The sequence below is a fragment of the Larimichthys crocea genome, chromosome XVI (assembly GCF_000972845.2).
Source record: "Larimichthys crocea isolate SSNF chromosome XVI, L_crocea_2.0, whole genome shotgun sequence".
Taxonomy (NCBI): domain Eukaryota; kingdom Metazoa; phylum Chordata; class Actinopteri; family Sciaenidae; genus Larimichthys; species Larimichthys crocea.
The window spans coordinates 20,724,547-20,741,292 of NC_040026.1; the positions used below are offsets into that span (position 1 = coordinate 20,724,547).

The following is a 16,746-nucleotide window of genomic DNA, read 5'->3' on the forward strand; positions in this document are numbered from 1 at the left end:
GTCATGTAGACCCAGATTGTTCGGACGAGACTTTAAATGTTTGTTCTGACACCATATAACAGTTTGTGTGGAGCTTTTTATTCTGCAATAAAAAATAAATAAATAAATAAAAAACTTAAAAAGTTTCATCTGGAGGTTTGAAAAAGGAAAAAAAAAATAATTCCAACATGTTCAAATCATTTTAAGATTCGAGTCTGAACACAGGCTCTGTGGAGTTTGACTTCACCTCTGACACTGAACGAGAAGTGACAGGGAGGTCACGTATGAGTTCACGAGGTTTTATTTGTGAAATTAAAAAGAGAAAAACAAACTAAGACAGATCCAAATTTACAAACTGACGTTGTTTTAATTATAGCAGTAATTACATAATTACTGATAATTAAGTTCGTGCGCAAAAATGTGAATTTGAACAATTAAAACTGCAAAAACTGACAATAATAATCACAGTAATAACAATTTAAAGTAATTTAAGACAAAATAAGTAAAAACAAGAACTGCTTATAATTTTAATTTGTTTCTTTTTACATGTTTCCCCTCTTAACGCGCGTGCCTTTACGCGTAAAGTGCTTTTACGCATTATTACGCACGTTTTTACGCACGAATGTCACAGCTCAAACGACGGACACCGTGCTGTGAAATAATTAAAAAAACATGTCCAACACGTTCATTCCGCCTCGTGCTCTGCATTTTTTTAAAATTAATATTATTAATTAAAGTAACAGACTACTCTGCCGTGGCTTTGTTGTTTTATTAAACTTCTTCTTCTAAACGTGAGAGTTCTAATCAATAAACAGCAAATTAGGAAAAAAGGTAATTAACTTTTTTTTTCTATTTAATTTAATTTGTTGAAGTTGTTTTACTTCGAAGAGAGAGAGAGACTGTGCATGTGGAACAGAGTGGGCCGTATTTATTTATTTTTACATAATTAAGTCATTTTCCACAAACGCACATTTTCAAACATCTGAGAGCATTTGAAGAAAAACAAGAAGAAGAAGAAGAAGAAGAAGAAGAAACTTGCAGCGAGTATTTTTCATCTGAGACTGGAGATGAGTCAAAGCAGATCCGTAATTTAAAACCTTCAGCCGGGCATGAAGCAGAGCCACTGACAGCCTGTTTTTCATGCTTTCAAACGAACGAACAGATTAGACTTAATGTGCACAACATGGACTTAAATGTGACTTTATTGTACGTGGATATGGATTCTTTCTTTCTTTCTTTTTCTACTCTTGGCTGCGGTCAAAGTCACGCTGCAATAACGGCCTGAGTCATTAGAAAAACACTAAACGAAGAGATGATCTGATGGAAACCGCAGCCAAAGTGTCATTTAAAAAAAAAAAGAAATCTATGTTTTTAAAAAGGAGATCAATCTTTTTATGTGTCATTAAATAATGTCTGAGAAAAATCAGCAGAAGACCTGTTGCTTTGTGGTTCTGTTCAATAGTCCATCGTACTTAAAGTTTCTTTTTCTTCAGTCATTTTAGACTTTAATGTCCCCGCGGGGACTCCAATGGATAGTTTTACAGTGCTGGTTGTATAGTTTCAGTCTAAATATTGCTTTAGGATCACTGCAGCTCTTTGGCTTCTATTTTGCAACAAACCAACCTTTGAAGAGAGGCCAGAGGTCATCCGTCATCCTGAGATTTCATTTGCTGGGTTTGAAGAATCCTGGAATCCGAGCTGTTGTACAGTATTTCCCCCCTGCTCGGTCTGAGAGTGTGGATATTAAAGCTGCAGCACTTGGGGCTTGACTTGCAGATTGCTGTCCTGGGATTCCTCTCCTCTGTTTACAGATGCATTTTTTTTTTTGTTGCTCTTCAGCTTGTTGACTCTGGAGTGGAGTCTCTCACACTGCATGGCGAATAACAGGAATGATTTAATGACTGATATTAGCGATGGGGAAAGAGTTTTAGTCCATGTTTTCATGCACCGGGAGAAGTGAAATAAGGGAGCGAGTGAGTGACACATTGTTGGCCTGTGAAATAATAAGACTTTTTGAAGTTTTTCTTCAATTTACGTGAGAGTAAATATGATAAATCTAAAGTACAAAAAAATGCCTAACAATTTACGAGTCAATTTCTCTTTTATGCAAAGTGATATATGGTGCATAACAGGCCCTTATGGTCTCCTTGCATGATTTATCAAGTTACTAAGGCACTAATAATATACTAAAATAGCCTCAGGCATCTTTTTAGATATATGAAAATACTGCTTTGAATAATACTTTGTGTTTGAGATGTTCAGCTCATTAAAAAAAAACATCTAATCAAAGAAAAAGTTGAATTACTGGACACAAAATGTTCATTCTCGGTGTGCGCGCACCGGGAGGTTTTAGGTTTCAACATCAAGTGGCGTGAATGTTTGTCTGTGACGTCACCAAATCCTGACCTGATCTCACACAGTTGACGTCGTGAAAGATTCATGAGAGAGAAACTTTCCTTTCTCCCTGCAGCGGATCAATTTGGAAACAGTGTCAAATTCGGCACAAGGAAGCCGAAACATCCAAGATGAGGTTACCACACACACACACACACACACGCAAAGCAGAAACACATTAAAAAAAAAAACACATGTTGGTTTAAGTTCATAAAGTTTTTGTCTGAATCAGGATCAGCTTTATTTTCTGAATAAGTCATCTCTTGTATGATCTGAGCAGGAATGCCTCTGCGGCCTGTGGCTTAATAAATCAAGCAAACAGTTGAAAGCTTCAGCTATAGGCTCTAATGCTGAATACTGAATAAAATTCATATGTGCAACCATCAGAGCTCCTGGCTGACAGGACAGCACCACAGTCTGCTGCTGCTGCTGCACCTCTATAGCAGCGGATGTTGTAAAGTATGACAGGCCATCACACTGAGCCCTGGAGGTTGGCTACGACATTCAATCTCCACACAGGTTGGTTGTGAATGTGTGTGTGTGTGTGTGTGTGTGTGTGTACACTGTAACAGCTGGCTCCATCGCTCCCCTTTCACCCCTCTGATATGAAACTCTGGATCCGGTCAGACACTTTACGAGGATGTCGAGCCGTTTCAGGTCTCCCCGGCCTTGGCTAAATCCCACAGCCCACTTTTATGGATGGAGGATGGCAAGCAAAGAGGGCAGGGACTGGAAGGAAAGGAGAGGGAGAGAGGGGGGGACGTTTGTTTCTCCGAGTGCGGTGATGGAAATGTAACCGAATACCAAAACTAGGAGCAAAGGGCGGAAGGGGAGCACATGCTGAGTGACAGGTGCAGAGGTGGCTGCTAAGGAGAGCTCATTGGAGGGATGCTGATTGGACTTAAAGCGAGCAGATCCACTAAGGCTAGAACTAAAACTTAAAGCCGTATATTAATGTGGACGTTGGGTCACAGCACCGCCACCTAACGAGGCGTGTGTGTGTGTTTTATGATGTAAATGATGACAGGAGAGACAGAACTACAATCATGGCGTGTTTATTGTGAGGTGAATTAAAGCATTATTTAAATGAAGGCAGACCCGTCAGTGTGACCAGGTAGACTTCATATTTGTCCTATTCTTCATACACTGACTGAAATCAAACATTAGACAGCGTGATCTCTTCATATTCAGATTTCTGCATTTGCACAATGCAATGAGCAACCGTGTGGATCCATACGAGCAACTTACAGTGTTCAAGATCATTTATAATCGTCAGTCATGTACAACACGGGCCTCTATTTAAATAAATACAGAATATACACAGTACACACACATTGAAAGGATTACACACTCATGTAATGATTCGGTGTGTTTTCTGTAAAATCGGCTGCTCGTTTCCTGAGCACACGGCGGAATAACGTCCGTCGTGCAGCCTCCTGCGGTGAGCGGAGACACAGAGGGAGCCGTCTCAGTTAAAATAAGAGTCTTTAGAAATGTCGGTGCGCCCTATGAAGCCGAAGAAGCTGAAGGTAGAGCCGCGTCCTCGGGATCTCTGCGAGGCTTCTTGCAGGTGAGCGCCAGCAGCAGCAGCATGGGCAGGTGCCACAGGCTGCAGAAGAACAGCTTGCGGGCGTTGTTGCGGTCTCCCTTGTGGTAGAAGCGGAAGGCCAGGTAGCTGATGTACAGGTTGATGGGAAGGGAGATGAGCGGGAACGTCCAGGTGGTGACGTCCAGCACCGGCGCTAAGGCCGACAGGCCGATCAGGCCCACGCTGTGGCGCAGGGCAACCCGCTGGCACATGCCGGGGTGGGTGACGGACATCATGCGGTAGCCGCCGCGGGAGTAGTCTTCCTTTAAGTTCCAGCTGAGCGCGTTGAAGTGAGGGAACTGCCAGCTGTACAGCAAGCCACCCAGCAACAAGGCACCTGAGGGGGGAGAGATTAAAGAACGAGGGACAAACATTAGATTAAAGATCACATTTTTTATCTGAACGTGGCGATAAAAGATAGTTTAACGCGTCTGTTTCACAACACAAACGCCTCCGTGCAAAACTTTATTTTCACGTGTTTAGAAAAGAGTTCTGCTCGTTCCAAAAACTAGTTTCCCAACTATTTCTCATCCATGAGTAACTGAAAACATCTGTCCAACGTGAAAACTAAAACTACCGTTTCAACTAAATATCGCGTATTATGACAAAACAGTTGGCATGTGATGTCTTCATCCACTTCACCTCAGACCTCTGTGCTTTTACTTTATGATCACTAGAGAACAAAAAGTGCCCAACCAGCACAAAACGTTGCTGATCATCTTTACCTGGTGGCACCATTGTTCTCAGAAGCGTTGTACTGTTTGGTAATGTTACGTGTGATCGTCTGAATGACACGAACCAGAAGAACAAGTGTATAAACTGACAGGAAGTTGAGATAATGTCCTCGCCAAAACCACAAATCCTTTTTTTTTTTTTGTTCCCACGGACGGCGTCTTGTGTTTCAGAGCGAGTCAGCAGAACGAGCTTGCACACAGATCAGAGATCTGCGAAGTCCAAGTGTCTTTTCGTAAACATGACATCGGGCTTTGGGATGACAGTGCCTGTAAACTGGCTGCATTCGTGTATTTGATGTATTAATCAGGCTGGATAACACAGCTCACCGTCCACACTCGATGCTGTTTATTAAAAAGCTTTCGTGAATAGTTGCCATGGAATCAGTGGCCTTCTCTTCAGATCAACAGAAATCGAGTGCTTTCACTTCACGGACGCAAAGCCAATAAATTCATTAGACATTATGTCGACAGAGCCAAATATTTGGAGCGTGAATAGTGCGAGCACTTCTCAGGGGTACATCCGCGACGTGATGAAACACATTTCATACAGTTGCCATAACAGAACACTTCACGTGTCCACCAAACACGCTGAATAAGCCCCCCCTCTCTCTTAACTTAACATTACATTCATCTGGCAGACGCTTTTGTCCGACGCGACTTACAATAAGAGCATTCAAACTCCACGGGGACGAAAGAACAAGAGCGAGCTGGCGGCGCTGCGGGGGATTCTGGGCCAGATGTAAATAAAAAGCTTTATGTGGTGTGAGATCAGGCCCGGCCCGACAGGTCCGGATGAACAACAAACACACGGCAATGTGACGCAACAGTTACTTTCAATATGACTTTACCTGCTACGGATTCATTGATTCAGTGTATAAAATGATTAAAAAGTTGAATTTTGGCTCGTCATAGTAGTTGCTGATTTATTTTCAGCTGATTGTCAGTTCAGTTAATTCACTTATTGTTGTAGTTATCGATTAATCGAAGCCTCGGACTGAACTTCTGTCTGATAAACTGTGATGCAGACTGTCCGGATCATGAACTGTGTTCAAATTAATTAATTACAGCAAGAAACTAATAGAAATGCATTTTAAACTTGTGTTTCAAGGATGTATACATGAAGGATATATGTATTTGATTGCAATAGAGATATATTAAATCTCGGTAGTACCTTAAATGTAATATAACAGATTTTTACTTGATTGCCATATGCTGAAATTCAATATTCATAAAGGGCTGCACACACACAAAACACTGAACATACCACAGCTACATGAACTTCACGTATCGTGTCAGCTCTTTGTCCTAGACGGCGTCTGCTGACTGGAAACAGTGCGAGTGTTCGGTTCACAACGTGCTGGGCTTGGATCGCATCGCGCGGTGGCGTATGTGAAAGGTGAGAGTGGTGACACCTAAGAGATCGAGCTCACGGTGACAGCGATACGTCGGGTGAATCTGGCCGCAGTTAATGATTCATCAAGCTGTTTTATATCAGTGTAATTACATATTTTATTCATATATTCTAACATTTTGTTAAACTAAATGATCAGTTAGTAATTAATGCAGTCCATCGATGCAGCCGGTGTGTCGTACCTGGCTCCAGACAACCTGTAGCCGCCGTCCAGCCCATGACGGGAGGTATGGCGCCCACGATTGCTCCCACCCAGGTGTTGCTGATGCTGAGCCTCTTGAGCGGTGTGTAGCAGCAAGTGTAGAGGAAGATGTTGAGGGCGCCGAGGAAGCCCGTCAAGGGGTTTACCGCCAGCGTGAGCAGGGCGACTCCGGGAACTCCGCAGGCGAGAGCAAAGGACACGGCGTGGAGGGGACTGATAAGAAACAGAGAGAGGATATGAAAATCATCTCAATCAGCAGGAATAAGAAGAAGTATATACACAAAGCTGAGTTTAAAAAGATGAGCTTCAGATGTTTTCTTTTGATAAAAGGCGAGTTACAAAGCACAGATTCAGGATCAGACAAAAGGCCATCACCGGTATGGGAACTGTGGGATTGTGCAGACAACAGATAAGACAACGATAGCTCCACTTGTTCCACACACACAGAGCCATGGGGGCCACACACTGACTGTCAGCAGCAGGAGGCTTAGAGGAAGCTCATCTGATAAGAGTTTGTCGGGAACAAAAGTAGCCCTGCGAGATGAAGAGCATGTGCACACGACGGAGATCAAAACTAACCGGAGAAAACCACTGCGGCTCAGGCTTTTAGCCGGATGAAGACTTCCTCCTCCTCCTCCTCCTCCTCTTCCTCCTCCCCTCATCTTTTATTGAAAGCAGTGATGGCGAGGTCTGGTTCAAATTCACCAGTAAATGCTCCATAAATTAAAGAGAGGCTAGATTAAAATCTTGACCAAACGCAGGCCCCACTTTTTCTTCAAAAAGCAAAACGGGGCTTTTATTTTGGTGGTGTGGCTGAGCGGGGAAGAGATCGCTACATTAATGTGATTAGTGGTGTTATGTCTGTTTTATGTGGGCTGAGGTGGGGCCGTGCAGGCTGGCTGTGGGCCTGTCGACAGTCTGGCTGTGGGCTGGCTCAGTGGGGGTCAGGGGAGGGGAGGGGAGGGCGGTGAGTCACATGGCCTGAGGTGGGTTTACTGTCCTGACACAAGAGCAGCACTGTGTCAGGTGAGTAATGTCAATACGGACACAGCCAAAGATGTGGCCGCCTGGTTAGACCACAATCAAGGCCGGGGATCCAGCAGGATTTAACCATTAGGTTAAAGAAACTTGAGTTACCTGTTAAACATTCGAGAGGTCGGAGAGGAAAACAATTCACAACTTTCCAAATGTTTAAATCTTGCACCAAAGCTCCACCGGGTGCATCTCGATCGTGTTTTGCCTGCCAGACTTTGTTCATTTACTCAAATCTGGTCACGTGCCCGGTGGGATTTAACCGTTACGAAGACGAGTTACAACAAAGAGAAGGAGATTTTTGTATGAACAGCCAAAGAGGAGCACTGTGTCTGGACACTTTGGGATGACTCATCCTGCGGGAGGATTCTCGTGTGTTCCCTCACAGAGTCAGAAGCATAACTAGAGCAGTCTGTCTCTGCGTGCAAAGCAAAGAAATACAGAACATTTGGGTGAAGATGTTGAGCTATGCAGTAAGAGCAGGAGCTAAGTGAAATTCATGAGAATGAGTGGAGAGAGTCGAGCTGCAGTAAAAGCTACATTAACTGAATTATAGAATCATTCACAGCGCGCTGTATCGTTTCGCCGTTTGCTATCAAGTTTCAGCCATTAAAAAAGTCATATTTCTCTGGCTACAGATCCCTGAAAATATGTTTTTTTCTTGGAAATAGCAGCTTGAAAAATAAAAAGGCTCAGCCTTAGAGACGGAGGTGAGGAGCCACTGCTCCTTTGCGTCGCTGAGGTGGTTCGGGCATCTCGTTAGGACGCCGCTCTGGGGGCATTTCCAACTGGGAGGAGACCCAGGGCAAACCTGCTGCCACTGCGACCCGACCACGGACAAGCCGAAGAAAACCGAAGCATGGATGGAAAAGATGAAGACCAACTGGCAGTGACTCCATCAGAAGGTAAATGATGGGAATAATTTAACCCCCACACGTGTGACTGTTAGATTTGGTATGTGGAGTGCGTCCCCACCTTGATGAAACTGTAACGAACCCTCTGTGCTCCTTTACTTAGCAAGCTGAAAGCTATGGAGCCTCGCCACATGTGGAGGCCTCAAACCACAACAAAGCACGAGAGACTGTCATCCACAAGAGCAATAAAAAAGGGGGGAAAGATGATACACTATTGTATTCCCGACATGAGATGACAAACTATTTCCGACGTCGGAATAATCAGAGAGGGCAGAAAGGCTCCTGCAGTAAGGACAAACATCATTTGGCTCACACGAAGCTTTGTCCTGAAGAAGATAGCATGGAGAATGTGTAAAATGTGGCCTTCAGACGGCTTGTTTGACAGGACAGGCCGGTCTCCCATCTGCTCGCTCTCTCCACACAGGATCGTATGTGTGAGAGAGACAAAGAGCGAGGGGAGATCTAGTGTTTCTGTACGTCTCGGAGAGAGACAGACACCTCTCGTCAGGGACGGGCTAAAAGCCTGGAGAAAAGAGGCTGTGTGTTTAGACAGAGGACATCTTCAATCACCAGCTCAGCAGCACCGGAGTCCACTTCTAAACAGCGTGTCAGTGGGGAATTCCTGAGAAGGGGATGAGATAGCTGTGGGTCAAGGTCCAGTTTTGGTACTAACAGGCTGTTCAGCCTTAAAGTGACTGTGTTCCTGATGTATATCAGTAACCAATGGAGGCATTTAGCTTCCATTGGTTGACTGAATGTGGACTGGACTGTTGTGGAACGTGTTTAATGATCTAATGTCAACGAAGAAGAGCAAAGGAGGCAGTTTCTTGGCAAAGAAAAGTTTTTTTTTGTGGGTTCATGCATCAGTGAATATCTGTGCGTCTGCCTGCTGCTCGAGGGTGGCAGCAGGTAGAGACGAGCGTATCGAGTCGCTGCGTCAGATTTGTTCGGAGCTGTTGTGTCGACGCGCTCGCTGAGCAACAATGCAAAGGTTATCTGACATCTAAAGAGCGGAGGCAGCGGACGAAGGATGATCAGGTAAGCTACACCTCAACCTCGACCCTCTCCCTCCTTACCGACCTGCCGTCGAGCTTGCGTTACACCCGACAGGTGTAAAGCAGAGGAGCGGCACTGCTGGCATGTATTTCTGCTGCTGGCACTTACGGCCTCTGGCTGCTCGACGTACGCGGCCTAACAACTCAATAACTACAGTGGAACATAAGGGTGTAAATCAATATGTGTGCTCGGTGCTGCTGTTTTATTTAAAAGGTGAGGATCCTCATTAGAATATTGCCTGCAAATACACATATGGTTGGACATCACAAGCTGTCAGGTCGTGTTTCACCACTGGAGAAATGTCCCTCAGCAAGGCGACGTACGGTCACAGTCATTCATCAAGTGTGAATTGTACAAAAAGCAGCTTGGAAGGCTCGGTAGCTGTTATTATGTCGTGTTGCTGGGCTGTAATGAAGCATGCAGACGGCTGGGAGTTTGCTCTGACTGATCTTTCATATACAGGAAAAGATGAAGACAATAAAAACCGGTACCTGATTTGTCCTCTGACGAGCGGACGGTTCTTCGTGCGGTTCATGTTGGAGTCGAAGGGCACCTCGAAGTACTGTGGAGACAGAGTGACAAGTGGGTTAACAGACAGACACTTTGAGTGTGAAAGCAGAAAACTGTGTTCACACTTCACCTCGAAAAGGTGCGAAGGTTGGGCAGACAAGTGAAGGTTTATAATGAGAAGATGCAAACAAACAAACGGTGTTGGGACGTGTTAACGTTCACGGAAATCAACTTGGTAATTTCAAAAACAATCACGGCTGCATCTGTGAGTCTTTCTACGCAACATCTGGAGAGAAACAGCGTGAGGGGAGCTGCTGCTGGTCGCCCTGCACTCGAGAGTGAACGCGACTTGGAGGTGGAAGGTGGAGGCTGTTGGGTGGGAGGTGGGAGGTGACGGAGGTGGTGGCGGAGTGTTCTGGGATACAACTATGTGAAAAACTACTTATACTCCCGTTTTATGATCTGCTCTGGAGGAGTATGCTTCAAAGTGCTCCCATGAGATTGGCAATGTGTGACTAAAATGCAAACACATGGGGTGCTTAAACGCAGGAACTGGCTAATCTGTGTGTGTGTGTGTGTGTGTGTGTGTGTGTGTGTGTGTGTAAATGAACAAATGCACATAAACGTGTGTATTTGCTTGCCTGCGTAAGAGCCTTTGACTAATGAAGAAAACAGATAAAGCACTTAGACCCGGGGAATATCGGGATCCATCTCTTCTGATATATGGATCACATAAAATATCTAATAAACAGATAATCCACTTTTCTCTTCTTAAACCTCAGTTCCCAGATTTACTGCGCTCGTGACATCAGAGAGTCACCGTATTAGAAAAATATAAATTAAAAAAAACCCTCCTGCATTTCATTTGGTATAGATTTTTATTTTGAAGAACATTAAAGTCGGACACATGAGATATCTCACAATACTCGACTGGGGTACAAATACAAGACAACAAAAATATCAGCGTGTCTAACGGGAATCTGGTCGTCTGAGGTGAGGTGAGGAGTTTGGACGCTGAACGTCTCGGAGCAGGGGATTAAAAATACGACAAACTGTCGACCTCGCATCTCCATTTCAGTCTTTGCATTCGCTCGAAATGGATCACACTGACCCTTTAACCCTTTAGTCAGAGTGCAGTTATGCTACCAGTATGAAAACATAATATTAGTAATAGGAGAAACAGAGCCTTTGATGGTCATTAGTTATATCTCCTTATCAGACACCCAAAAACATTCAGATGAACTCCTCAGAAATGTGGAGCTGCTCCTCTTTTCCATCTCTGGTTCACTATCTAAGCTGGGTCTGACTGGGCCAGGCTAATGCACAGCTGTGTATGCAGGCTGTGGGACCCCAAGGCCCGGGCTGAGGTGTTAATTCTATTTCCTGGGTCAGGAAATGCGTCAGGAGGTCAGGGGCCGCATGAGAGACAGAAATGCACTTTTTGGCCCAAGCCAGAGCAGAGAGAGCGGTGTGGAACCAGACCTCGGGCAGGCCCGGGGCCAAACTCGCTGCAGCACTGCTCACATAAAAAAGGGATCCACTTAGTTTCCAATAACATCATCCCACGTGTAAAAAAAACCCAGATAGTGTGCGTAACAGCGCTCTGTGGCCCAACACGCACATAAAGGCACCTGTGGAGTCCATAAGAGAAGAACTTCCCAGGGTGAGAAAAGTATTTTAACGCACGACTTCTACAGTCAGTCGTGTTGTTTGGATAAACCTGCCGTGTGGCTACATGGATCATTTGATGCCGATGTTGAAGTCACTCCACTCCAGTCCAGTCCAGTCCAGTCCACCGCCCCCCCTGCTGCGTGTGCCGTGTTGTCATTTCACAGTTTGTCCGGCTCTGCTCTCGTTCCTCCCTCTCTTTGCCTTTTAAGTCGAGAGTGCCTCATCTGGTTCGCATCAGTGGCCCTCTCAGCCCGTGTCATTATTTCCGCCCCAACACTGCCATGTGTTACAGCGATGGCATTAAAACGATTTGCGTTTCGCGTGCGTGCGCGTGTGTCGCTACAGGTAGGTCTTCAACGTTTTTCAGCCCAAGGAGAGACCCCACATGCAATTGACCTATAATAACTTTTAGATTTACGTATTCAACTTTAATTTCACCTTATTAACCTATTTATATAATTTGTTACTCGCAAACACATGGGGTGTGTTTATGGTTGATAAAAAGTTAGTTAAGAAAATGCCTTGTTTTTGCGTCTTTGGACCATTATTTTGGTGAAGATTGTTAATTATTATAACAAAAATTGGCACGCACCCCCTGTAGTACCTCTGTGGACACCCTAGGGGTCACGGACCCCTGGTCTTAAAAGGTTTGGTTCAGGGTGCGTCCGTTTAAAAGTGAACGGTCTTTACCTGCTTTGAGTGGAGGTGACTTACCTGTGTGATTAAACGGCATCATCAGGGGATGAGGGAGGAGTTGGGTTATGAGGTTATTGTCTCCGTTGTTTTGTTTTGTTTTTTGTTTCTCTTCGTGCATGTGTCTATGTGTGTGTGTTGTATTAAGTGTATATGCAGGTTTTATTTTGTTGTTTTTTGTAATACAAAGTCAGGGATATATTCTATTTATCTATAAGTATCAGGACTATTTAAACAAGTTGCAGGGAAGCTTGGTATTGTCACTCGTTATTTAAAGAGAAGGGGTGGGAGTTTATAAGTTATTCTTCTTCTCACTCCTTTTCGAATATGTATTTCTATGTTTAAATGTTTTGCCTAATTTTTATTTTTTGCATATTCGAAATAAACAATCAATCAAAATCAAATCACATTTTAGCTGGCTTCTGACCATGCCACTGTGAATTTACAATGTCATTAATAAAAGCTAATAAAAAATAATCAAATTACAATAAAATACTAAAGGAACATTATATTTAACGTGTTGTTAATGAGTTTCTTTTACAATCTTTTGGCTGAAAAAATGCTGAATAATTAATAAGGTTTTCTTGAGTGACTACAGTTTTATACTTGAACATTATAATCGACTGTATGTAGCAACATTAATAAAGATTTATTTTAATAGTGAGCATGTGTCGATGGAGTTTTTGTAATTATGTTCATGTGTTTTTCTTTTATGACACAGACGCACTGTGCATGTTTGACACAGCCTAACATGAGCCTCCTATAAATCATTCATGTGAATAAAAATACAGCTTTAATTCATTTTATTACATGTTTTATTTACTTTTTTTCTTTACTTTAATATTTTCTATCGTGCCTCCAGCTCTCGCAGTGTATTAATGTTCACTCAGTTTTTATTAAACACACACTTCGCTGGTTTGTTTGTTCGTTCTTAACCCGACGGAGCTCTGCTCACGTCACTCGCTGACAAACAATGACATATCTAAGTGAAACAGTCGGCTACTTTATTCTGCGAGCGCTGCAGTCTGGAGCAAAGTGAGGCATGTTTGATAAGTCGTGTACCTACAGCAAACAAATGTTCAGGAATGGTCGAATGAACGGAGATAAGAGTTGGTGTTCGGCTTTGATTCAGGCAGTTTTTTCGATGGATCGGCGGCTCCGACTGAACCGGAAGTTATAGAGAGTCGGCTGCTGCTTTCAATTATGAACACAAACACACACACACAGCCCATAACTGTAGGCACAATTATCTGCCAGATGATGAGGATGGAAAACAGGCAAGACCAAAGTGAGAAGGCAAAGGAGAAGAATAAGGAGGGGGGGTTGTTCAGCTGCCAGATCCTCAGAGCTATGAAAGACAGAACGGGATCCACCGCCAAACACCAGGGCTCAATTGATAACAGGCCGCAGGGAGACATTTCCTATTCTTGTGTAGAAGCTACAGAAGATAACTTGGCTTTGTGTCATCGTAAAATTCACGGCGACGCTGAAGCAGTAGGAGTTTGCGGGCTGCGTAGTTTGGACAAAGGACGTAAGGTGTTTGAGTTCACTGCTCCGTTTGCCTTCACCAACCCCACACCTCCTATCTGCCTACAAAAACAACAATTGGAACTGCAGTGAAGGTCAGAGAGGAGGGATACAGTGACTACACGGTGTGTTTACTCGAGAGTGGGTCTAAACACGAGCGCGCGGCTGAGCAGCTGTGCGGCTTTAGCTCGCAGAAACATCAGCTGCTCTAAACAGCGCGTCTCTCTCACTCTGCCGAGGGAAACCCAGGTGCGCTAAAACCAACAACAAAAAAAAAAGAGAGAGACCAAGTTTTCACTTGTCGGGATGTCACCTGTTTGCACACCAGGGTTGAATGGGAGACTCAAACATCCACAGGGGAGGGAGGGAGGTGCTGTCGATGCACGCGAGCCAAGTCGACTTAGCATGAGAGCTCTCAAAGGCCCCTCTTCAACACCAACTGTGAACTGTCTCTGATCAACCGCTTGACAAACAAGCAGCCAAAGATTTACATAGATTAAGCCTCAGAAGTCAATTCAATGGCTCTGGCAGACTTTCGCAACATTTTGAAGTCAAATGAAAAGAAAAATGGAACAAAAACAGACAAAGGCAGGCAGGCATGCAACCCGACTAGTCACAACGCACAAAAACTAAACGCCGGTGCGGCAGATAAAGGTTGTTTCAAGGTGTTTCTGTTTCTGTTCTGTCACAGAAATGCTATTGAAGTCTCTCGAGTCAAACCAATAGTCTTGGAGCTATGTGAGCAATGCTGTGATTTCACACCGCTTCCCTGAAGAACCTGCTGAACGCCGCCAAAAGCACTTATTAGACTGCGAGCAGGAATCAATCTGCGAACGCATCTGTGTGGAGCAGAGGTGTAAAGGGAGAGGAAGAACATATAGAAGACGTACGAAAAGCGATGAGGACGCAGGAAGATGAACTTAAAGTGTAGAGAGAGAGGGAGGGGGAGGCTGAATGCAGACACCGAGCAAACAGGGTGGTGGTTTATGAGTGGTACACTGGTGGATGATACAGATTCAGACATACATGTGTAGGTACAGGATGGACTTTAATCACCACGTGACATAAAAATGCATGCTAGAATCTGCACAACTGACTTATTTTAACTTGTGCAATGAAAGATCCACAGTACGAGAGTAAAGGATTCCCTTTTCTGCTAAAAAACAAACATGAAATGATTCAGACAAGAGCAAATGATGTTTAAAAAAATCCATATTTTGCACATTTTGGTTGCAAAACCTCCGAAAACAAAGCAGAAATCTCACTAAAGAGTGAGTGGACTGAAGTGTGGAAAAGAGTGCCGCTCTATCACTTCATTCCTGTCAGAGAGAAAATAGCGATATTTAGTTCACACTATCTAGAGCGGAGGTGAAAGATAAAAACGGGAGACATGTGTCTGTGTGTGGAATGTTGCGTATGGACAGCCGGCAGATGTTCCTCGGGTTCCTCGCCCTCTGCGACCCTTTGGTGCAATGAAACGAGAGGTTTAGCTGCTGTGACTGGACGTGAGAAGCTCAGATTGTCGCTGCGCTGTTTTAATTCACGAGAGAAAAATAATAATTCAGCAGCCAGACATCTTTACAGAACTATCCTGCTTCCACACACTGAAACTCTCCTTCCCTTCTTCCTGGGCACCGCTGTAGAGACTGCAGTACTCCGTCTGGCCAACGAGAGGATCACGTCTCCCCTTTCAGCTGAACCCACTCCCTCTCTCTCTTTATAGTGGTCTGTGTAGAGCTGTTGGCAGCGGTTCAGCTGGCACGGCCTCTCTCTTGATTAATGGCCCGAGTGTGGGACAGTGAAGTGCTAAACTGTCCTTATGTTAATCAGCCAATTAATGCTGAGCAGAGCCACATTACCTCTGCCCTAATCAGTCCCGTTGCCTTGTGAAGATATGGAGCAGGATCTGGGAAAGCTTACTGCAGGGGCAGAGGCATGCGACGCTCTAGCTCTCAGCAGCCTGAGCCACGATCAGAGGGGAAGGAGCGGTGGAACAAAAAGAGGATGAAGAAAATGTAAAAAAAAGAAGAGGATTATTCGTACACGCCGCTTTTCTTCCAAGTCGTCTGATCAAAGGAGGCTTTGACAGCTGCTGCTTTGCCTCCATAAACATCATAAAGAAAAGTTTTTGGTGCCCAACTAAAGATGAATGAGCTTTGTCTATTTCTGTTCTCTGAAGAAGGCTATCTTAAGCCTCCGAGGCAGCGGATATGTGCCTTGCGTTTAGAAGTGATGCTGTAGTCTTGTAATCATTAAAGCCGCGTCGTGAGCGGGCCACAGCGCCTCCTAGTGTGAGGGAGGACTCGGATTACAAGCCAAACTCTCGGTGGATGGTGTTGGGGATGACGGCAAGTCTTAACCAACCAAGAGACCTTTGCTCACAAGGAGATATACTTTATTACGGTTTGTTTAACGTCACAGAAAGAGCACCTACCACTTATGACCCCAGACCTTCATCCATAAATTTGCCGCTTCAGTCAAAATATGCGTCACGGCAAAAGAATGTTACTAAATCTTTAAAGTCGGAGCCAAACGGCTCGAGTTTGTATATTAATCTTCATTTGTGCAAAAAAAAAAAAAAAAAAAGGGGATTGCCTGGACGTTGGGCCGTGCTGGCCGACACATTCATTTTCACTCCACTGTAAACACATCTACTGTGCAAACAAGACAAATTCCTTTGTCGGAGTGCTGGCCAGCCATATCTCCAAGTCTGAGCCTGATAAGTTAACGTTCATACTAATGAGGGCATTTCACTCCGCTTCGTGATTACCACTGCTTTCTATTCAGTCTCACGTACTGTGGGAAAACATATCAGTGAAAGCTGAAGACGTAGAACTAGGCTGCGAGAGTGTGTGTGTGTGTGTGTGGTCACTTGTTTAAAGAGAAATAAACAGTCCTTTCCGCCATCAGTGGGAAATTTGCAAATACTGTGAGTGTGTGACTGACATGACATGCCGTATGAACGAGCTCTCAACGGTTCGGGGCTGCAGTTGAAAAAGAGGCATGTGCATGACCGTGTGTACGTCTGAGAGAAT

General features: G+C 44.3%; 1 protein-coding gene across 1 annotated transcript in view; it reads right to left on the minus strand.

The window, feature by feature from the left end:
* Positions 1–3,412: 3,412 nt before the first annotated feature.
* The window catches only part of cox10 (cytochrome c oxidase assembly factor heme A:farnesyltransferase COX10), a 30,848-nt gene continuing 17,514 nt past the window's right edge, over positions 3,413–16,746 (minus strand). Inside the window, exons 5-7 of the mRNA XM_010749976.3 lie at positions 9,802–9,872; positions 6,289–6,521; positions 3,413–4,298 (exon numbers count right to left, since the gene is read on the minus strand). Of these exons, the coding sequence (XP_010748278.3) occupies positions 3,880–4,298; positions 6,289–6,521; positions 9,802–9,872 (723 nt within the window). The 3' untranslated portion in view covers positions 3,413–3,879. The remainder of the gene's footprint in view (positions 4,299–6,288; positions 6,522–9,801; positions 9,873–16,746) is intronic.